At 61.5% G+C, this 21209-nt stretch overlaps 10 protein-coding genes across 10 annotated transcripts; 4 read left to right on the forward strand and 6 right to left on the reverse strand.

Moving 5' to 3' along the window:
- Positions 1-88: 88 nt before the first annotated feature.
- RHTO_01212 (uncharacterized protein) lies at positions 89-997 on the reverse strand (the record flags this gene model as incomplete). The annotated part of the gene is made up of 6 exons (XM_016414895.1): positions 89-242; positions 347-369; positions 429-499; positions 562-696; positions 840-854; positions 928-997. The coding sequence occupies 6 exons, from the start codon at positions 995-997 to the stop codon at positions 89-91; spliced, it is 468 nt and encodes a 155-aa protein (XP_016273116.1).
- A 411-nt stretch (positions 998-1408) lies between these two features.
- On the reverse strand, positions 1409-3076 carry RHTO_01213 (mitochondrial carrier protein; the record flags this gene model as incomplete). The annotated part of the gene is made up of 3 exons (XM_016414896.1): positions 1409-2298; positions 2352-2607; positions 2684-3076. The coding sequence occupies 3 exons, from the start codon at positions 3074-3076 to the stop codon at positions 1409-1411; spliced, it is 1539 nt and encodes a 512-aa protein (XP_016273117.1).
- Positions 3077-3220: 144 nt separating this feature from the next.
- RHTO_01214 (uncharacterized protein) lies at positions 3221-5380 on the reverse strand (the record flags this gene model as incomplete). Its single annotated transcript, XM_016414897.1, has 12 exons — positions 3221-3477; positions 3540-3628; positions 3691-3752; positions 3804-3890; positions 3967-4005; positions 4062-4159; positions 4234-4285; positions 4347-4432; positions 4493-4538; positions 4570-4775; positions 4844-5303; positions 5360-5380. The coding sequence occupies 12 exons, from the start codon at positions 5378-5380 to the stop codon at positions 3221-3223; spliced, it is 1503 nt and encodes a 500-aa protein (XP_016273118.1).
- A 770-nt stretch (positions 5381-6150) lies between these two features.
- RHTO_01215 (TPR-repeat containing protein) lies at positions 6151-8176 on the reverse strand (the record flags this gene model as incomplete). Its single annotated transcript, XM_016414898.1, has 4 exons — positions 6151-6395; positions 6454-6760; positions 6815-7393; positions 7472-8176. The coding sequence occupies 4 exons, from the start codon at positions 8174-8176 to the stop codon at positions 6151-6153; spliced, it is 1836 nt and encodes a 611-aa protein (XP_016273119.1).
- Positions 8177-8739: 563 nt separating this feature from the next.
- On the reverse strand, positions 8740-10110 carry RHTO_01216 (protein of centromere protein Cenp-K family; the record flags this gene model as incomplete). Its single annotated transcript, XM_016414899.1, has 8 exons — positions 8740-8946; positions 9070-9159; positions 9225-9390; positions 9442-9549; positions 9612-9765; positions 9822-9885; positions 9941-10003; positions 10063-10110. 8 exons carry the CDS (start codon positions 10108-10110, stop codon positions 8740-8742), a joined length of 900 nt encoding a protein of 299 aa, XP_016273120.1.
- A 605-nt stretch (positions 10111-10715) lies between these two features.
- RHTO_01217 (uncharacterized protein) lies at positions 10716-12268 on the forward strand (the record flags this gene model as incomplete). The annotated part of the gene is made up of 2 exons (XM_016414900.1): positions 10716-10842; positions 10905-12268. The coding sequence occupies 2 exons, from the start codon at positions 10716-10718 to the stop codon at positions 12266-12268; spliced, it is 1491 nt and encodes a 496-aa protein (XP_016273121.1).
- A 632-nt stretch (positions 12269-12900) lies between these two features.
- On the forward strand, positions 12901-13502 carry RHTO_01218 (uncharacterized protein; the record flags this gene model as incomplete). The annotated part of the gene is made up of 2 exons (XM_016414901.1): positions 12901-13039; positions 13117-13502. The coding sequence occupies 2 exons, from the start codon at positions 12901-12903 to the stop codon at positions 13500-13502; spliced, it is 525 nt and encodes a 174-aa protein (XP_016273122.1).
- Positions 13503-14112: 610 nt separating this feature from the next.
- RHTO_01219 (uncharacterized protein) lies at positions 14113-16656 on the forward strand (the record flags this gene model as incomplete). Its single annotated transcript, XM_016414902.1, has 5 exons — positions 14113-15095; positions 15153-15236; positions 15293-15393; positions 15446-16200; positions 16258-16656. 5 exons carry the CDS (start codon positions 14113-14115, stop codon positions 16654-16656), a joined length of 2322 nt encoding a protein of 773 aa, XP_016273123.1.
- A 229-nt stretch (positions 16657-16885) lies between these two features.
- RHTO_01220 (Sgf11, transcriptional regulation) lies at positions 16886-18422 on the reverse strand (the record flags this gene model as incomplete). Its single annotated transcript, XM_016414903.1, has 8 exons — positions 16886-16947; positions 17003-17533; positions 17589-17672; positions 17731-17774; positions 17839-17954; positions 18015-18147; positions 18223-18320; positions 18384-18422. The coding sequence occupies 8 exons, from the start codon at positions 18420-18422 to the stop codon at positions 16886-16888; spliced, it is 1107 nt and encodes a 368-aa protein (XP_016273124.1).
- A 271-nt stretch (positions 18423-18693) lies between these two features.
- On the forward strand, positions 18694-21008 carry RHTO_01221 (MFS transporter; the record flags this gene model as incomplete). Its single annotated transcript, XM_016414904.1, has 12 exons — positions 18694-18884; positions 18951-18973; positions 19040-19048; positions 19158-19225; positions 19289-19400; positions 19464-19529; positions 19584-19653; positions 19706-20020; positions 20083-20340; positions 20408-20584; positions 20660-20737; positions 20807-21008. The coding sequence occupies 12 exons, from the start codon at positions 18694-18696 to the stop codon at positions 21006-21008; spliced, it is 1569 nt and encodes a 522-aa protein (XP_016273125.1).
- Between the last annotated feature and the right edge of the window lie 201 nt (positions 21009-21209).

Genomic DNA, 21209 nt, shown 5'->3' on the forward strand with positions numbered 1-21209 from the left:
ACTGAAGTGCTACAGTCCACGCGGATGCTACGAAGACAGGCTCGAAGGGGAAAACAAGCGGAGGCGACGGGGAGGGCGAGGGAGGGGACTAGTAGAGGTTCTTGCCGAGACCGCTCTTGGTCGCCTCGGTGTCGCCCTTGCCCGTCTCGAGCGAAGACGAGTCGCCGGCGCCGCCGTTGCCGGCGATGTTGACGTTGCGGAACGCGCGACCGATCCCGCCGTCCACGACCGACGCGGCGTTGCTGTCGCCGAAGGCTGCGAATGCATTGCGGACGTCAGTGTCGTGGGAGGAACGATGAGCCGAGGCAAGGCGGGGAACGCACTCTTCTCGTTGTGCTCGGATTACTTGAAGTCCTTGTAGCAGAACGACTGACGGGGGATTGTACGGGTCAGCTCGGGTCTGACGGAGTGTAAGGAGGTTGACGCACCTTGTAGTAGTACTCGGCGCCGTTCTCGTCCTTCTTGTAGCCGTCGGTCAAGTAGACGGAGCGAGCGTACTCTGCGAGCGCCTTCCCTCCGCATCAGCGCCAGCCCACCCGCGATAAGAGAAAGTCCTCGCACCGTCCTTGACGAGCGTCTCTTTCTGGTACGAGAGCGTGCTCCAGTCCTTGGCCTCGTACAGCTCGAGGTAGCAGACCTCCTTGATGGCAATGTCCTGGTCGTGCTTGTTCTCGTCGATCCTGGTGCTGCCGACAACTGCGTACGAAGCAACAACGTGTCAGGTGCTGCGTCGGAGATCGAGAAACGAGAGGTGATGTGGCGAGGGCGGTTTTGGGGAGAGAGAGGGGAGGAGGACGGCTTGACGGTTCGAGGGCGTCACCGGAGGAGGGCGAACGTACTGCTAGGGTCGCTATCTGTCGTTTTGAGCCGGGCGGAAGTCAGCGAAACCCCTCAGCTTGCGCGAGAAAGGAAGGCATCGCAACGCACCAGGATTCGAGCTGGCGAGTGCGGCAAACGCGACGAGCGCGGCGAGGAGGGTCGAGAAGAGTCCGTGCATTCTTCAGCGTCGTTCGTAGCTGCTCCGTAGCCTAGTCAAGCGAGGGGAACTCGAGCGTAGTGGACGAGGGTCAAGCTGCGAGCAGGCGAAGGGAGGGTGGGACGGTTGGCTTGGCTGCGTTCGGAGCAGGCGGAGCGGCGCAGTCACATCGGCAGGGCGGCGAGCAACACCTACGCCGCAGTCTTGTCCCGTCCAGGGCAAGGAGCGAGCGAGAACACGCGCAACCTTCCTAAACTCGCATCGGATCTCTCCAGGCGTACGGACAGTCGCTGCTCCAGTGTAAGACGAGTTGCAGTGTGGGAGAACATCACGAAACAGGTACAAACGAGGAAGGGGTTCAGACGGGGTGAAAGACGAAAGAAGAGGAAAACTGAAACCTCTCGAGGGGAAACGAGGAAAGAACGGCCGCCTCTACATCTCCGCCCAGCCCGACGCCTCCTCGCCACCAGCCACGAGCCCCAGGAGGAAGACGACGACATTCGCGCCGACGCCCATCCCGAACCCGCGATACAGCTGCCTCAGCCCGCCGCTGGCGCCAAGTCCCGCCGTCGCCAGGTCCTCCTTCTCCTCGTTCGTCATGGGCGGCGCGCCAGGCGTGCCGGGCGCAGCACTGCTCCGTCTCCGCCTCCTGCGACGAGGGATCTTGCCCGTCTCCTCCGTCAAGATCCGGTACACGGCCTCGACGATGCCTGCGTAGGGCGCCGGTCGAGTCTCGACGCACGTGCGCCACGGTCGTCCGACTCCTCCTGCTCGGCCCGCTCGCACAAATGCCGCGCGGGATTGGATTTGAAGGCGCTTGCGGACGGTCTCGATAGGGATGGTGACGAGCAATCCGGCGGTGCCGAGGACGAGTTCGGCGAGTCCGAATGTGACGGGAGAGGTTTCGGGCTCGATGTGGAGGTAGCGGGAGATGATGAGCGGAGTCGAGAGGTGGATGAGCGGGCGGAGGATGCCTTCGAGCAGGGCGGGGAAGAAGAGGTTCGGGTGGAAGTAGGTGTTCCACAGTCCGCCCTCCTCTTCGATGATGGTCCGCAAGGCGTTGATCGGGTTCTTGTACTTGCGATGCTGAGGCTGCGCGCTCTGAACGATCAAGCGCGTGCGGACGAGGTCGAGAGGGGAGAGGAGGAGCGTGGCGAGGGTGTGTGACAGGGTCGAGAGCAGGAGAAGAGGGCCAGGTTTGGGCGAGTAGAGGAGCGGGAGGGCGGTGAAGGAAGACGCGGGAACGAGGGCGACCGAGAGGGAGAGGAAGAAGGGCTGGACCGTCGTTGATAGCGCGTCGACGACGCAGGTCGTCAATTGCCCTGCAAGCAAACGGTCAGTCACCGCTCGAGAGCTGGAAGTCGAACGAACGCACCCTTCCACAAGCTCGCCCAACCTTCGCCCTTCCACCGCCCGACCGCCTTGATCATGTCCCACACTCCACCTTGCACCACAATCGGCATGATCCATTCTGGCCGTGTCCCAAAGACCTCGTCATTAACTCCCGCCCGCTGTAGATAACCGGAAGGAGAGGTTGGTCGCGGCGGAAGCTGTGTTGGCGGCTTGAAGGAAGGGGCGGCAGCGTTGTGCAAGTCTTCGAAGTACGCCTCGGCTTCGTTCTCGTCCTCAATCTGTGAGGCCAAGAGAGCGTTCTGTCAGCGAACACTTTCCGAACGCGCTTGCCGAGGCAGGAGAACGCGAACGAACCTCGACCGTCTCCTCGTCGACCTCTTCGGGCATCTCGAAGCCAATGAACGGCTCTACGCCTTCTCGCGGGACCCACTGGACCTGAGCGAGCGTCTTGCCGACCTCGAACGGCTGGACCATGGCGACGCCGGTGAAACTGAGGAGCGAACTCGTGACGAAGGCGCGGAGCATGCTGCCCGCGTTGGGTAGGGAGGACGCGGCATCGGGAAGGTCGCCAACGCTGGACTCGTATCTGTTGGTGGCTGGGATGCGGAGCGAGGGCGGGACGGGGTGTGCGGACGTCGACGCGGTGGGGTTGGCGGTGAGCGAGTCGGCGGACCAGTGGTCGAGCGAGGGGCTGACAGAGTACGGCCGCAGCGGGTGCGTGCGTGGTGCACTCGGCTGCGAGTCCATCTTGGCCAAGCAGCACGAGAGAGCGAGGTGGAAGAGGTCGAAGCGAACGTCCTCTCGCCGAACAGCGTCGTCGTCGTCGGTCAACATCGTCCAGGATGCGATGGAGCGGCTGTACATTGCAGTACCGTGCTATTACAAGCCTGTCTAGTGCATCTGGTACTCGTCGTAGCATCCGATATCACCCTGCATCTCAGGACTCTCCCAGAAGTCCTTCGTGAAGACGGTATTTCGGTCGAACCCGGGCGGACTCCAGAGGCGAGGCACTGGCTTGATCTTCGACTGGCGTGTCAGCTTTGGGCCGGAGTAGGTCGGCCGGGCGGCCATGCGAAGCGACTCGTCGCAAGCCTCGACGCAGTGCAGAACGAGGTCGCGTGCGTAATTGGGCGAAGGACCAGGACCGACTGTGTGGCGAGGTACTCGTCAGAGGAGCTGGAGGGAAAGGGAAAGGAAGAAAGGAACGCACAGAAGCGGCTTGCGAACTCGTCGACGCGCTTCGCCTCCTCGACGCGGTCAAGTAACTCCTGCACGCTCCAGCCACCTGCATACAGACGCCTGTACAAAGCCGAAGCGTCAGTCAGAATGGATGTAGTGAGGAGCAGAGCTTGGGAACGCACATCCTCAAGCCGGCCCAGAGGATTGTCCGCTTCTCCCACCAGTCGAACGATGTCGCGGCGTCCTACCAGTCGCTCGCTTGCCTCGCTGCGTCGAGATCAGCGATGGCCGGCACGCCCATCCGCATGTCGCGGAAGGGAGCCTCGGCGCGGTAGGCGTAGCTGTACGCAAGCGCCGAGTACGCTCGGCAGCGCGGGATGAGCTGCAAGACAAGAGTCAGCTCGCCCTCACCCCAAACAGTCCGCCAGAAGACTCGCCTCCCAGGCTGTACGGTAGACAGGTGGCTTGCCCGCGAGCAACGAGTCTGGGAGGAACTCCTGCAGGCGCTCAAACATTAGTTCTGAGTTGCGAGGTGCGGGCGAGAAGGACACACATCAAGAACGTCGTTCGCGAGATCCTCCATCTCGTCAAGCTTGAATTTGCGGCGCTCCGAGTCTGTCGAAGCCTTGCCGTGACCGACCATGATCGTGTCTGCAGGTGAGTTCACGCGTGCAGCTCAGCGTCAAGCAAGAAGAAGCCGAGAGTTTGGAGAACAAGCAACTTACTCATGAGCGCGACTCGCACTCCGCGAAGAATGGTCGGCGAGAAGATGTTGCCCTGCGGAACAGAGCTTGTCAGAACGAGCTGGCGCAGTCGGAGCCATTCAAGCGAAACGTACCCGCTCCTCGAGCGCCTCGTGATCCCAGACGGTATTCCCAGCCTCAAGCAAGTCGAGTACGTTCCTCCAACTCTCGATGGCTTCGGCTGGACGGCGGCGAGGTCAGCGGCACTCTTTGAGGCATACGAACCACGGTCCGCACGCACCGTAACTACCCCATCTCAAAGCGGATGAAGCTGCCGAAGATGCGCCCTAAGATAAGACTCGCCGTGAGAGTGCGGACGTCGGAGCGCGATTGTGTCTTGAGGCGAGCATTGAGATCGTTGATGCTCTGCCGGGCCGAATAGCCCTGCTTCGCCTCGATGTATTTGAGGAGATCGCCTTGACGTGACTGCTGCTCGATGAGCATGCTGATCTTGGTGAGAGGAGGCATGTCGCCGAAAGGCGAGGCCGTCAGGTGGAAAGCGTCGTCCATGGTGAGGATGCATTCTGCAACGATGCAATACAGCTTGTGAGCTTGTTACTAGCGATGTCCGAGGAGGAGAAGAGGGACTTGCTGGCAAACGCGACCAGCGGTCTGTTGTCCGAGGTCGTGACCTGCAGCATGCCCGCAACCTGAGATATGCTTTCGTGCAGTTGAGCAAAGCCCTGTTCGCATTCATCCCATGCCACAAGTGCAACCTCCAGTCCGCCGCCGCTCTCAGGCTTGAAGCCCTCCTTATTGACCGCAGCAGCGACTCGATCCCACCACGACGTGCCAGGCTGGTAGACCTGAAGACGGCTGGAAGTGTAGCGGGCTGTAGATGGCGAAGATGCGGTCCTCGGTGCCGTGCGAGAGTTGCGGGCGGCAGAAGCATGCGAAGGAATAGATCGAGGCGGAGCTGGGGCGGGTGGGGGAGGAGGCGCCTGTCGCATTTGCGCCGCTTCATGGCGGGAAGCTCGGTGAGCGGACTTTTTGAGCGTCTTCATAGCGCTTGCGAGCTGCACCTTCGGGTGAAAGCCTGATAGCGCGATCGTCTGAGAGCAGACTCGTCAACCGCTGAACGGAACCTGCGCTCTGAGGACGCTCGTACAGGCTTGCTCTGCCCCTTCATAATCCTTGAGCTTTACGCAAGCCTCTGCAATCCGTGCTTGAGCGAGGGAGGAGGTAGGATCAGCGGCAGCCGCCAGTGCCGCATCCGTGTGGGCTGTGTGAGAGACAGGAAGTCAGGGCCGCCTCGATACCATGCGAGCCGGTGAGCGCACCTGATTCAAAGTTCTCAAGCCGAATGTAAGCTGCACTGCGCTTGGCGAGCAGTGTCGCCCTCGCTGCACCGTCCTGCTCGAGGTCGACGGCCTGGCCGAAGAGAGCGACAGCGTCCTGCCAATTCTTCTTGCTGTAGGCGGCATTCGCCTTGTTCCTGATATCGTCAAGGAGACTGTCTGGCATCTGCGCGGTTTGTGCGATCTCGTCAGCTTCAGGTGTGGGTGGGGGCCGTTCAAGCAGAGAAGGCCGGCAAGTGGGCTTGTGCAGTCTTGCGGAGCCTGGACGACTTCTCACATCGCTGCAAACCCGTCCTTATCGTGTGCGAAGCCCTGCTCCTGTTGACGGTCCTTCCTTCCCCCGCGAACTGATGAAGACGAGAACACTCACGACGCACGCTGTCTGTCCAGGCGTGAGGCGAGCGCGAACGAGCGAATTCAGAAGCCCGTACGCCTATACAGCTAGCGTAGCAGGAAGCGGACGGAAGAAGCGAGCGAGGCGTTCTGAGAAGAGCAAGAGAGCCTCCCGCGCCTCTTGCGCTCACTGCGCCAAGCTGCGCAGGACATAGCTCCGGTAGATGTATATTGCCAGGGAATCCGTACAACGCGCACAGAGCCCCGCTCAACCCAGCACGTCGATGGCATCGACGTCTCCCGGCAACCGCTCAAACTCCTCGCGGTCAAGCAACTGCTGGTAATTGATGCTGCGAGGCAGGCCACGACAGTTGAGAGTCGGGATAGGCTTGAGGATTGACCGGTCCGTCACGCCGGGTGGCGGGTGGCGGAGGTTCTGGTTGATGCTGTGGAGCTGGATGTCGGAGAACTTGCGCGGCTCGCCGTACGAAGCGACTCCGTTCATCTCGACGACTGCGGGAGCAGAACTGTCACCTTGTGTCATGGCAAATGAGCGAGAAGGAGAGCTCACAGAACCGCTCCGCCTCCTCCGAGACCTGCTTGGCGGTGTTGTAGCGCTGGCGCATCTCGCGCACTGACAAGCCGCCCGCCCGCAAGTGCCAGTAGAGCGCGTGCCACAGCATGAAGCGGCGGTGGTGCCAATCGGGCGCTTCGACCTCCATGATCGCCGTGGCTTTGTCGTAGAACTCGGCCGCCTTTTTCGCGTTCACAAGGTCGGCAAACGCGTACTTGCGGGGTTTGATGTCCTTGAGTGGTACGCCCGCACGCTGCCCGTAGACGTAGCCGAGGGCGCTGTACGCCTCCCAGTTAGGATACGCCTAAGAGAAGCGAAAGTCAGCACGAGAGGGCGGGAGTAGGGCAGATGTTCGTACCGAGTACGCGACACGCATGATGGTCCCGTCCCTCGGAATCCATTCTTCAGGCGGGTGGTCCTGTAAGTGAGCGCGCAAGAGCGGAACGAAGCGGGTCAGCGAGAGCCAAAATGGCGAGGCGAGCATTAAACGCATCCGAATGATCTGGTTCGCCAAGTCCTCGATGTCGGATAGCTTGTAGACTCGTTGTGCGGCAACCGTCTTGAGATCGCGATGCGCGGCGAGGAGGGCCTTCAGGAGAGCGACTCGGACGTTGCGGACAAAGGTCGGCCGGAAGGTGTTTCCTCGCTCGTCGAACGGCACGTCCGCCCACTTGCGATTTCCTTCCTCGAGCACCGCGAGCGCAAGCTTGAGCTCTCGCACCGCTCCGCCTCGCTGGTCCTTGTTAAAGCCGAGGAGGCCTGCCGAGACGACACGACCGCGAATGATCGTCGAGACCGCTCGACGAACGTCTTGACGAGTCTCGGTAGCGAGTCGCTTGTCGAGGTCGGCGATGATATCTCGGGCGGCCCAGATTGCGTTCTGGAAGTACTTGAGGGAATTGGCCGACTGCAACTCGTTGAGGATGACATGCTGGATCTGCGGCAGAAGGGCCAATCAGCCAACGCACTTTGGAGGAATCATAAGAGGCTGGTTAGAATGGCAGCGGGGACGCACCTTGCTGACCAGCGGGAATTGCGGATCCTCCCCGCGCGGCAAGAAAAAGGCGGACTCGTCCGTGATCAAGCACTCACACAGTTCGGCAAGCCCGTTCGTGAAGGCGCGGAACATGAGCTGGCCGTCCGGCATCCGCATGACGTTTTCCTCCAGAGTTCGCAGGCCGCTCTGGCAGTTCTCGGCGGCGGAGACGGAGAGCGCCATGCCTCGAGTCCGGTCGAGCGTGTAGGTGCCGTTGAGGATGGCGCGGTTGAGTCGGGTGAGGAAATAGTTCTTGAAGCTGCTCGCCCGCTGGAACGACTCGCCCTCGTAGGCATTCTTGCTCTTCGCCTTCTCCTCAGCCTCCTTCGTCGTCTTGAGCGACGCCTGATACCGCTCGCGGGTCGCGTCGTCCTCGGCGAGCTCGATCGCTCGCTCGTACGACGACTTGGCCAGGTCGAAGATCTGCTGGCGAGCGTAGACCTCGGCCATTCGCGCCTTCGCCTTGCTCCACGTCGGGCGCTTCAGAACGGCCTGCTCCGCATCTCGCAGCGCTGCATCGTACTTGCTGACCTTGAGGTAGGCGGCCGAGCGGTTCGAGTAGAGCGAGGCGAGCGCGACGGCGTCCTTCTCCTTCTTGATCGCCTTTGTCCAGCAGTCGATCGCCTTGTTCCAGTTCTGCGCGGCGAACGCGGTATTTGCCTGTGCCTTGAGCGCGTCGGCCATTTCAGGCGAGAGTAAGAGGGGAGGTGGACCAGAAGGAACAGACCTGCAGGAGGAACAGCGTGAGTGAGGGTTCTGACACCTTGCCCGGGCGGCCGTCCTTCGCAAGGACGACTCAGTGGCCGATCGCACACGCTTCAGCCGCCCACCACCCGCCTGACACCACTTTCGCCCTCCAAAGTCCCCATCTTCCCTCGCACCTGATGAGCGGGTAACCGCGAGCGTACGGCAGTGGAGCGGTCATGACTCACTCTGAAGTCTGCGAATCGTCCTCGAAGACACCCAACGAAACCCAAGAAGCGGAGACAGCAACAGCGAAGCAATGTGCGTAGGGGAAGAGCAGAGGAGGGTGTTCTGTAGCTCAAGTTCGGCAGCCTGCTTCCGCCAAAATACTTCTCGAGGGTCCTTGAGCAGCGAGCGACGCCCCGAGACGAAAGCAAGCCGTGAGAGCTGTTCGAGGTCCCTTTCGGGGATTCTCCCGTTCGCAAAGCGCGGTCACAGCCTACGAAGACGACGGTGGTGTCTTCAATTAGATGCACGACCATCGCCACAATTCACCGCCATCCTCAACCGTCGATGTCGTCGGCCCTGAGCCCGCCAAAGTCTCGCAGCCTGATCCTCCTGGACCAGCCGTTCACCCCGCTCGTCCGGTCCACCACCTGCTCCTCGGCAATTCCAGCGCGAACGAGAAACGCGACGAGCTCGGAGGGGAAGGCGGGTTCGTCGGGAAGGTATGGGTCTTGGCTTGAAGTGACGGAGAGGTTCATCAGACTCTGGGCGGTCAAGGCAAGTCAGCTTTGGGCTCGACGTTGGGCAGTTGCAAAGATCGTAGTTGGGATGGGCTCCAAGGGCGGACGAAGTTGGGGAGTGTTAACGGCGAAGGGGGAGAAACGCACCTCGATCAACTTCTTGAGCTGGAATGCCCGACTTTCGCCATCTTCTGCTTCTCCGCTGTTGGATCGTAGATACTCCCGCAGATCGAAGGACTGCGGGGCCAGCACAGATCAGCGTCGGCCCTCGAGTCCTGCTTCCACCGAAGGGACGGACGCACGCTCGCTGCAGCCTTCTTGCCCTTCTTTGCAAGCGCCTCCGAACGGGTCAGGTCGAACAAGGCGTCGGATGCGTCGTCGGCGAGGACGTCGTCAATGAAGGAGACGAGGCCGCCTTGAAGGAGGCGGAAGCGAGCAAGTAGCGAGTCGTAGTGTGTCTGGGCGCGGCTGTACACAGTGTGTCAGCTAGCATCCAGTGACTATCGACAGTGAGCTCACTTGACGAGGCTTTCGCCGGTCGGTCGACGCGCGGCTGACGAAGCTTCGGCGGCTCGAGCCGGTAATGTCGTGTTGAGCGCTTCAGCATCCCGCAGATAAAGTTTGTCTCTGTGGGAAGCAGGATCGTCGGCTCTGGATGTCGTTCGGACTGCCGAGGAGGCAGAGCGTACCTGTCCAGCATGATCTGCTCCTCTTCCAGGCGCTCTTCCTCCCACCTCAGAGCGGGCTGAAGCTTCGCAACGGTCTTCGCCAGGTTCTCGCGAGCCTGCTCCTCCGCAACAACCGGCGACCTAGGCGACAGCCCTCGGTCTGTTGCGGAACCGTCTGCGAAATGGTGAAGGGTCAGCTCTAGGCCTCAGTTTGTCGCCACGACAGCGTACCGGTTCGGAGAACTTCGAGCGTCGCCTCGAGCTGTGCAAGCTCTCGTTCCATCGCTCGTATCCGCTGGTTCCGTGCACTGTCAGGCCGGGAGCAGGTACGAGTGAAGGATGCGACGGACCCGCAAAGCCTCATCCGCCTCCTGGCTGGCCTCCGCCTCCAGGCCTTCAATCTCTGCGTGTACCTGGACAGATTGAACTCATCAGTCGTGCGTACCGAGCGGCGCCGTGAGGCAGAACTCACCTTCAACACCTCGACCCGCAATGCCTCGTTGTCCGCCTCACAGGCCATCGCGGCGGTCTCGAGCTCGTCTCGACGCGTCGTGGACAGCATCCTCTCGGTTCAGCTTGTCTTCAGGCGTGGCGGAGGCTGGGAACGGGTTTCGTGCCGCTCACTGATGAAGCGGTGAGAGGGTGTCGAGGAGCTGCGTACGTCGCAAAGAGACGTGCGCGCGTGTAGCAGCTTCGAAAGCGTTCAGAAGGCACGTAAACACCGGCCAGAACCAGTGTGCAGTGTTGTCCTAGTCCAACCTCCTCGCGTCCTCCTTGCTTCCGCCTCCTCACTTCGCTTCCGCTGCTGCGTTCGTTCGAGCTTGCTTTGTTCTCCTGTGGTCATACGGGTCGACTTGAACAGCATCTGTGAGTCTCGTCGTTGCTGAGTGTGATTGCTGGCCGTTCCCTCGACCAGGGCACACGCCTCTTGGAGGGCTGGGTGGCTGCTTGGCTTGCGAGAAAGGCCACGACCACCTGCCTGGGCACATTGAAGCAGCAGTGCGGGAATGCAGCTGCGTCCACCTCGTCGTTTGCGGAGGTTCAGTACGGGCCTTGCAGACCGCAGACCGCAGACCACGCTCATGCGCTGACCTTACTGCGACACGCGCACAGACGCAGACGACGATGCAGGCTAGCAGCGGCGTTCAAGTAGAGCCGGCAGCCAATCGGCCCGTCTCGCGCTTACCTACCCTCTCAACCGAAATCCTCGACTTGATCGCTTTCCATGTAGGCAGGAGCACGTACGGCGAAGGCGAGTCTTTCCCGACACTGTGTTACCGTGTTGTTCAAGCTGACGATGCTTGGCTTGCGCAGATAGCCGCCGCGACCTCCGAAGCCTTCTCTTCACGAGCAGGGCATTCGTATCGTCCTCCCTGCGTGCGCTCTACCGCGAACCGCTATTCGCCCGCGACGAAATGCCATACGGCAGTCGTAACAGGAGCAAACCATACACGCTGAGGAACGGCCTCGTCAAGTACCCCGAATACGCTCGCGCGGTCCGCGACCTCTCGACGCTCCACTTCAGTGTCAAGAGCATGCTCAGGAGCCCGACGACCGCCTACTCGAGCGCCATCGACCAAGCCGTCGAGCCGTGGTCGTGGCAGGAGGACCTCGTCCGCCTCTGCACGGGCGCGACAAAGGTCGGCGTCCTTCTGCGCGATGCAGAGTACGCCGCTAGCATCGGCAAGCACCTTCAGGGTCGCCCGATGCTCGCCCACATCCGCGTCTCTTTCCCGACGACTATTTCGCGACACTCGATCCACCCCGTTCTCCGCGACTTTGCGAAAGGACTCGGCGGCGTCTCGATGCCGCGCATCGATCACGTCGAGATCACGCCAGGCGCCAAGTGCCACGTCGGAGGCAGCAAGAAGCCTCACTACAACGTGCGGGGACTCACGTTGAACCTCCGAACCTCGTGCTTCTGCACGGCCGCATCACTCTTCCCAAAGAAATTGTGGACGATGCGCATCCTCGAACTGGGCGGCGGGCCGTGCGAGAACATATCGCCCGACTTGCTCGTTCAGGCGCTCAAGGGCAACGCCTTGACGGAGATCACCTGGACAAGCGGGACCTACAACTCTGGCGCCGATGGCCCGAAGGAGGAGTACCAGGAGTTCTGCAGGGGTCAGGTCCTCCCGAAGGCGTTCTTCGGCCTTTTCCCGCGTCTCCAGCGCCTCAGCCTCACGACCGTCAAAGAGATGGACGTGGAGAAACTCTCGACTCTCGCCGAAGGATCGCCCGGCCTCCAACATCTCGCCTTGAACCGCAGCTACTGGTCCTTCACCCATACCGACTTTGACAACGCCCATCCAAGCCTCTCGCCGGCGGAGACGGGCATCGTCGGCGCTCTCGACCGCTTCAAGAAGCTCAAGAGCGTCAACTTGGGCATCCTTCCTTTCACCAACGACCACAATCTCTCGCGCAAGCACGACAAGAACTGCCGCTGCGGTCTCCGACAGTACGCCAAGAGCCGCAAGCTCAAGCTCGTCTTTGAGGGATGTCCGTCGATGGAGGAACTCGAGGCGGAGGAAGAGGGCTTGTACTATCTTCACAGCGACTTGGACTCAGATGGGTATGACTCGGACGGTTTCCCGTACGCCTCGGACGGGTACGAGGTGGACTCGGACGGTATAGGGCACGGTAGGGGCGGGTGGTTCATCGGCGACGGAATCCTCTAGAGCGACGGCGGTCCTTCGCCTCGATCTCTATGGAACGCGATTCCTCCGTCAGGACGTTTTGTCCGGTCTCTACTGTTACACGCGGGACAAGTACGCAGAGATAAGGATCGCGCTGGCTGCTCGAGTCCGCCTTTTTCCCGCAGCCCTCTGCTACTTCTTCCGCACACTGGTGGCTTCGGTACTGCTGCTCGCGGCTTTGCGAGTCCTGTCAATGCGCTTTTTTGCCGTGGACCAATGCGGCGAGAGCCGACGACTTGCCACGCTCTTCGCTCCGCCTCCTCTCCTCCTCCTCCAGCTTCTCGCTGGCGCTTCCTTCGAAATCGCACAAGCAGCAATGACATTCAAAGGCTCGTAGCCAACTGTTGACACACCTGGGAACCCGTCCCTGCCGATCTCTCCTTACTTCTCCTTAACGCTCCCTTACCCTCCTAACTCTCCCAAATCGCCCCAAGTCGCCCCAAGTCAGGTGGAGGCTCTGTTTGTTTGGACCAGCTCTTTCAGTTCTTGTTCACTCTGTCTCCGTCCTCGCGCTTCGACAGCACTCCAGCGCAGTCTCGCTCGACCTTCCTAGCTTCTCCTAGAACGCACCAGTCCCGCCGGCCTTCCGCCCTTCTCGCCTGTCTTCACTCAACATGCCTCCCCGACGCAAGACGGCAAAGATGACGACGAGCAAGAAGCGTTCGCGCGCTGCAGCGAAGGAAACGCGACCTCCTCCGACACTCGGGTCCCTGTCCGCGGAGACGCTGCTCCGTATCGCCAAGTTCCTCGCAGGTGCGTTCCCCTCAACATCCTTCTGCCTCTTGCTCGCTGGCAGCAGGAGCGTTCGAGCTGATAATCTAGCGTCCCAGGCGACCCGCTCGACCTCTTCCACCTCATGCTCACGTGCAAGACCTGCCTCGCACCGGCTCGTCGCGCGCTGCCTGCCGACCGCTCGCTCCTGAAGAAACCCAGCCTAGTCATCGAGTCAGACGACGAGGACGAGGAGGACGACCAAAACGAGGACGAAGATGAAGAGGAGGAAGAGGAGGTTAATTCGGAGACAGAGGCGTACGAGCGACGTTGGAGCGGGCGGCAGCCGAGGTGGCGCATCCGGCCGGTCGAGCATAAGGAGGAAGACGAGGTGGACCCGGACCAGGCGTGGTGGGACGAGTACGAGGCCAACACATCGCTCGAGCAGCAGAAGGCGGATGAAGAGGACGCCAAGCGCTTGATTGCGGAGTGGATGAGCAAGTAGCAGGTCGTTGTAGCATGCACATGATCTTTCCTTCGCCGCTGAAGTGTCTCGGGATACGATAGCAACAGCTTAGCGAGAGCAAAAAGGCGAGCCCAACAGCGTTGTCTGCACCGTCTCCTGCATCGTAGCGGTGCGCCTGAAAGCCCAAAGCTCGCAGTCTCGCTGTGCTACGTCCCTACTCCGCCAAGTCGTTCAACCGGCGCGGTGTGTGCGGCGGCGGCGACAATCGATGAGCAGGAGGAGGAGGGGCGAGGGAGGGGGTCGTTTGTGCAGCCGCGCGCGGACCTCCATCGCTTTGAGCTCCACAGCGGACCCCTACGCGACCTGCGAAGCCTGCCCATAAGCCTGTCCATCCTGTCGAGGCGGTTGGAAATGACGGAGGTGGGGTGGCGAGGTAAGAGAAGCTGCGAGACGGCGGGAACGGCTGGCGCAGGGTCATAGCAGGTCTCCGTAGCAGCCAGCATCGTTCGGAAGCCACACAACGAGCAGCAGCGCCCTTCGAGTGGGTGGTCGATGCCAACAGTCGGCTCATCCTCGCCCAAGGGTCAATACACACCTTCACGCACGAACCGCTTCTTCTGCTTGCTGGACTGGCTGTAAGGGTGCCGACATGGCGTCGGATGACCCTGCCGGCGCACTCGAGCTCCCCCAGCTCGACCAGGACGGCGTCGACGAGGCAAGGAGCCGCGTCTCGCAGCATGTGTCGGCGGCGAAGAGAGGGAGCAAGGGCGTGGGATTGGCGCGGAGGCGGCGAGTGCTCAAGGACGGGATGGAGGTGCGCGACGGGACAGGCCGGAAGGAGAAGCCGCCGGACAGCAGCGACGAGGAGGAGGTCGGAGACGACTGGTTTCGACTGCCCGACACGAACAACGAGCGTATCGGGCTCAGCATTGGCAAGATACCGCGGAGAGCGGGCATGCGGATACGCAAGACGATCAGGCGGGTCAAGGAGGGGAGGTTCTCGTCGGACCTCGTCTTCGAGGAGGACGAGTGTGAGCCGGACGTGCTCGCTTCCAGAGCGCTCGAGGAGAAGAAGAACGACGAGGACGGCGCCGGAGGTGCCGTCTTGGCGGCCGTACCGTCAGTGTCGGGCGCAACGGGTTTCTACGCTTCGCCGCAAGGCTCGACCGACTCGCTCGTCAGCCTCGACCTTCCTCTCCCCAGTCGCTCCCAAGTCTCCTTCTCTCGCCTCTCACAGACAAGCAGTCGACCCGGCTTTGCTCCCCTCGCCCAACTCCCTACCCTCACCGAGCTCCAATCCCGCGACTCGGCCGCTTCGTCTTCTCCTCCCGAGTCGACCTACTCTCCGCCCCTCGAAGCGCCAACGCGGACTCTCACGATCGATGACTGCATCGATAGTCTCTCGCGCCGCGATAGCCGACTTGGCGGCATATTCCTGCGCCAGCGACACCGACACCTTCCAGGCCGGAAACATCTGCACGGCCAGAAGAGGCGCACGACAAAGCTCGACACGCATATCGGCGAGTCTGCTGAGCTCGACATGAACATCGCCAAGGCTCTGAAAGAGGCGGGTGTGATCAAGGATGAGGAGGACAAGGTCGAGTGCGACGTGCTGTGGGAGCATCAGCGAGGGTTCGTTGATTCGCTATTCCCCTCCTCTTTGTCGCAGCTCATGACCTCGCCTCGCAGCATGGTCGTCTTCGGATTGCCCAAGTTCACCGCCAACCTTCTCTTCCAAGTCGACCCGCCCGAGTGGTGCGACGCCTCGCTCAAGTGGGTCGTCGCCCCTCCTGCCTACGAAGGCTCTCCTGACGCAACTCCACTCGCAGACCCTCTCCCTTCTCCCCTCACACTTTCCCTTGCCGCCCGTACTGGGTCTGGCGAGACAGCGAGTTCATGATTGACATGAGCGGCGACAAGGACGAAGAGGGTGCGTTTCGTCCTTTCTCCGCTACACCTCGTGCTCACACTCGTTCTCGCAGGCTGGTCCTACGCCGTCCGCTTCCGCTCCAAATACTGGCGAGGCGAAGCCGTCTTCGGCCGCGCTTTCGTCCGTCGGCGCCGCTGGATCCGCACGCGCGTCTACCGCCCGAAACCCGTCCTCCCACTCACCAAGCCCGAAGAAGTTGTCGGCCTACCCGACACAGCTGAAGACGAATTCCTCGGCCCGCACAGCTGTCCCGATGTCGACTCTCTCGACGCGATTCACGACCTTCGAACAGCATGCGCCGCCCTTCCTCTCAGCTCGAAACGCCGCGCCGCCCTCTTCGCCGATTCAGTCTCTCCCGCCTCTTTCGCAGTGGGCGAAGTTGACCCTCGCAACCCCTTCCTCGCCTTCAAGCGAATCAAGATGGAAGCTGCCGCGACTTTCGATGGCGGCGAATGCGGGACGGAGAAGGCGAGTTCGAAGGAACCGGTTTGGCGCGACGCGGTCCGCGAGATCAACTACCGGCGCGTGCTGGGCGTCTTGAAGGCTCATGCGCGCATCGATCGCCAGCGACTCGAGCTTTGGAGGTTGTGGCTCGGCGCGAGGGACCTCAAGGGGGTCGTGAGTGTCGGTGTGAGGGCGGATGCGGCGGAGGGACCGGCGAAGGGCGTTGGGCAGGAGGGTGCAAAGGCAGTCATGGCGGCTGCTAAGGTGGTCGCGAAGAAGGAGCGGACGGACGTCTGGGAGGAGATTGATGGCGATGCGAACAGGCCGGAGGCGGACGATGTGTGGGACGTCATCGAGTCCAAGGTGAGCACACACACGACCTCCCTCGCTAGCTGCCGTACTGACTCGTGGGTCTCGTAGCTCGACGCCATCCTCGCCCTCTTCGACTACAACATCTCCCGTCTCAAGTTCCTCTCCACCATCCTCGCCGTCCACCCAATCCGCCACGACTACCACCGCTACAAAGGCTACGACTTGCCCCTCGCTACTCAGCGGCACCACCTCGAGCGTGCTCTCGAGGCTCGACTGTCGTTCTACGGCGCTGCGAAGGACTTGGCGCGCAAGTATGGCGGGTGGGTTGCCGAGGCACAGACGGCGGGAGCGAGTCTCGAGGATGTCGAGGAAAAGCGGGAAGAGGAAGAGCGGCGGGTGACGAATGGGAACGGGAATGGACATGGCCCGAGGGCGGGTTCGAGGGACCGCAAGGGCAAGAGGCGGGCCGAGTTCACTTACTTATCGCGCATAGACGACGTCGCCTAATCGCTTCCCTCTTCTACTATATCCATAGCTCGTGTTGCGTTCGCTTCCTTCTTGACCACCGTTGTTGTTTGCTCCTCTCTACTCGCAACTTGCATCTATCGTTCGCGTTTCTCTCGCTGAACATCCGGCAGATGGAGAGAGAACGAATGCAAGGATGCGAGAATGCAAGGGAGAATGACAGGGAAGCACGAGCGGTATGAACAGTGTGCGAGCGAGAGGAGAAGGGCGGTCAGTCTGAGTCGGATCCAGCCGACGCATCGTCATCGCTCTCTGAGCCAGAATCGGCGACAGCTGCCAAGAGAGTTCTTCAGCTCCTGCACACGTCTGAACGAAGATTGAAACGTACCTCTCGCAACCGCCTTCCGTCCTCCGGGCGGCGGCACCTTCCTCGGCGTCTTCTGTCCCTTTGCCTGTCCCGCTCCCGGTCCCGCTGGCGCACCGTTCGCACCCTTGGGCATCTTCTGCGCAGGCTGAGGCTGCCTCTGACCCTTCGGCGGCACGACGACCAACTCGTCGTCCGAGTTCTCCGAGTCGCTATCAGGTCTGTCAGGGTCGTACCCTGCCTGCTGTGTTCGAGGCGCTGCAACAGGCTGTGACTGCGCGAGTGGGTGCGCGACGCGAGGGGTTTTCGTAGCGGCGGGAGGAGGGATGCCCATCGAGCCTGGGAGAGACTTGCGTGCTTGCATTGCCGGAGCTTGGGCGTCGAGCGGGAGCGGTGAGTGAGCGGGTAGGCCGGGTGTGCGCAGAGGTTGGGGAGTTGTGTGGCCGCTTGGGGATGGAGCGAGAGGGGAGGAGGGGAGGGACATGGTTTTCGAGAGGGGATGGGAGCCGGTGTGCGGTGGCTGGAAGGGGGAGGAGATGCCGTGGGGTGTCGAGACTGTGCAAAGACTACTGTCAATGGCGTACAAAGGAGACGGAGGAAAGAAACGCACGAGGAGCCGGTTTCGGCTTCTTTGGCTTGGGAGCGCCGTTCGCAGGAGATGCAGTCGCGGATCGCTTGATCCCGTTCGACTTGGCTGTCGTCCGCAGTGAGTCAGCATCCATCAGGCGAAGTAGAGGAAGGAGAGAACGAACCGTTCTCGCTGTCCGACCCATACGAACTCGCGACGGAGCCAGTCCTGCGTCGACGGTCGAGCTGATCAGCTTGGACCGCTCACAGCAGACTGTAGACTGGGTACGCACCTCGAAGCACCGTTTGCGCGCGAGCTAGCCGCCGCTGCCCTTCTTTCTCCTCCTCGCCGCGATCCTCCCAGCCCCATGCAGCCGCTCAGATGGCTCGCATACCGCGGCGCTGCAATCTGAATACCTCGTAGACCATCAGCGCATCTTCCCGTGCAAGCCAGAACCCCCCTGCGCACCTGTCTCGAGCAGACGAGGCATTCGAACAGTCCCTCGTCCTTCTTGACCGGACTCGTGCCAGCATCTGCGCCGTTCGCTGCGCCAGAACCAGCTGCACCGTTCAGTGCTCCATCCAGCCCAGCCTGCTGAGCCCTGCGCGTGGTCGATCCGAACCGTCAGCTTCATCAGTCCATCCTCGTCTCGTCGACCTCGAGGAAGCGGACGCACGCTGCTGTTCGTTCCCGCCTGAGCAGGGCGAGACGGTGTTCCTCGACTGCGATGTCGACGACGAGCTCGTGGATGAGCTGGGCCGTCAGTGCTGCTGCCTGCATCACCGCTGGCTGTCAGTCCTGCCTCGCGGATGATGAGGACGAGGTGGATGCGCTCACGACGCGGGCAGTGTTCGAGTCTGGCGCTGCCTTTGCCATCCGTCTGTGTGTGCGCTTCTCTTAACGCCGTCCGTCCAACTTTGAGCCTCACCCAGGCACTGCCGGCCGTCGTCGACCCCCGCACGAGTCCCGGCTGGTCCTCCGCCTTAAAATCGCGCACTTGACTCCAACGCTCTCTCTTCCTCCTGGCTCACTCGCATCGACGTCTCTTGTCCTCCTGCTACACGCCGACGAACCCACCCGCCCAGCCAGCGACCCTCCCTCCTCTCGGCCGGATCCTCTGGCTCTCGCTTCCTTCGGCACGACCACCATGTCGTCCCCACCTGCCGCCGGCACCCTCGACGACCGCAAGCTCTCGTACGCCTCGTCGACGCAGGACTCGGCGCACAACGACCATGGCGCACGATCAGACGGAGAACTCACCTGGACGGCGGAGGAGGAGAAGCGCATCGTGAGGAAGATTGACTGGAGGCTGATGCCGCTCCTCTGGGCGCTCTTCATGTGCGTGCTGTGCTGCGTGTCCGGACGCCCTTCAGGCTGACGAGAACCCCCGTTGCGGACCTGCAGGCTGTCCTTCCTCGATCGGAGCAGTACGTCCTCCTCGTTCCCTCCTTGCAGTCACATTGCTCACATAGCGACGCTACCACCCTTCGCAGACATCGGCAGTACGTCACGATCCCCGTTCGATACCCTTACACCTTCACACTAGCGCAGACTAGGCTGCTCCGCCTCTTCGTCTCGGTCCCATTAACGCCGTCTCCGTCCTCCGCGCAGACGCGAATGCCGCAGGAATGTCAAAGAGTCTCAAGATGTCGTCGGGACAGTACCAGTGGCTCCTCACGGTGCGTCTGTCCTCCTCGAGACCCGCTTGAGAAGGCTGGAGCTGACTTCTCCCGGACGAACAGATCTTCTATATTGGCTATGCCCTCGGGCAGCCGACTACGCTTCTGTGGAAGGCTCTCTCGCCTCACGTCTTTGTCGCCATCCTCACACTGTGCTGGGGCGGATTTGCTCTCCGTGCGTTCGGACTCGCGCGGCTCCTTCGCTTCTTCGTACTGACCGACCTCCAACGTCCTGCAGTACAAGCGGCGGCTAGGTGGGAGGGCCTGATGGCTCTTCGTCTCCTCCTCGGCGTCGCAGAGACCGGTAAGTCATCAAGTGCTTGCTCCTCGAACACAACCCTGACATTGCCGCTCGCAGCCTTCGCACCGGGCGTCACCTTCTTTCTCTCCTTCTTCTACTCTCGTCGCGAAGTCGGCTTCCGCCAAGGGTGAGTCCCGCGCTCCGCCTCACTACGGACCTCGCTAAACTCGCCTCGACAGACTGTACCTCGGTGCCGCCCCGATCGCTTCGTGCTACGCCGGCGCCCTCGCTTATGGCATCTCGCACATCCACAACTCCTCCGTACCCGTCTGGAAGCTGCTCTTCCTGATCGAAGGCGCACCTGCCATCCCCATGGCCGCAGTCGCGTTCTTCTTCCTCCCTGATCGACCGACAAAGGCGAGGTTCCTCAGCCCGCGGGAGAAGGAGATTGCGAGGAGACGGACGGAGAGGGATGGGAAGACGGGGAGGGAAGGGGGCTTGAAGATGAGGAATGTTTGGAAGGGGCTGCGAGACCCAAAGGCTTACATCACCGCGTGCGTCCTTTCCGCTTCTCCGCTCGTCGTGCTTGTCATCCTGACGACGAGCGCGCGCGCAGACTCTGCTACTTCTCCTGCAACGTCTCCTACTCCTCCCTCCCCGTCTTCCTCCCCACCATCCTCACCGACATGGGCTTCACCTCGATCCGCGCCCAAGGCCTCTCCGCCCCTCCGTACCTCGCCTCGTTCTTTGTCGTCGTCGGTGTCTGCTGGCTGTCGGACCGCGTAGGCGACCGCACGGCGTTTTTGATCCCGCTTTCGATGCTGGGAGGGATCGGGTACCTCCTCCTCGCGCTCGTCACCAGCACCGGCGTCCGGTTCGTCTCCTTCCTCTCTCCCTTCACTTCCATGCCCTCCGTCACTCACCGACGTGCGCGCGCGCAGCTATTTCGCCATCTTCCTCTGCGCCTGCGGAATCTTCCCCTGCATCGGCCTCCTCCTCCCTCTCACAGCCTCGATGCACGAAGACGACTCGAAACGCGGAGCAGGGTTCTTGTTGCTCAATCTTGTCGGACAGTGCGGACCGTTCTTGGGAACTAGGTTGTATCCGGCTGGAGAGGGGTGCGTGCCGTTTCCTCCCTCTCTCCGACCCGTACCCGTCTATCGTGCTGACACACGAGGGATATGGCGGAGCAGACCATACTACCACAAAGGCATGGCCATCTGCTGCGCCTTCATGTTCTTCGTCACCCTCCTCGTCTCCCTCCTCCGTCTGTACGTCCGCTCATACTCATCCTCAGCGCACACATACTCACCAACTTAACGCGACTGAATGATTCGCAGGATCTTGGTTCGCGAGAATCGACGCCGAGACGCGATGTACGGGTTCGTGGACCCGAAGGTGCAGGGATTGGAGTACGGTCGCAGCGAAGCATATTATCGCCAGCAGCGCGTTGAAGGGATGGACAAGGACGAAGAGGGAGCCGGGACGAGCGAGGAGCGGGAGAAGGAGGAGCATGAGAAGAGGTGGAGGTACCTTCTCTGAGTTCCGTCCTCGCTCTGTTCTCTCTATCTGTCACGAGCTGAGGAGAAGGCGACTGCTTGTGAATTGCGGCGTGTGCTTCAGTACTAGCGAAACAACGGGATGTGACGAAGCTTGAGAAATCTGTATGAACGACAACATGCGCACGAACGAACCGCGAGAGACAAGAGAGACAGATGGACACCAACGACAAGTAGTGATACA

Source organism: Rhodotorula toruloides (assembly GCF_000320785.1).
Source record: "Rhodotorula toruloides NP11 unplaced genomic scaffold Scaffold12, whole genome shotgun sequence".
In the NCBI taxonomy this organism is placed as follows: domain Eukaryota; kingdom Fungi; phylum Basidiomycota; class Microbotryomycetes; order Sporidiobolales; family Sporidiobolaceae; genus Rhodotorula; species Rhodotorula toruloides.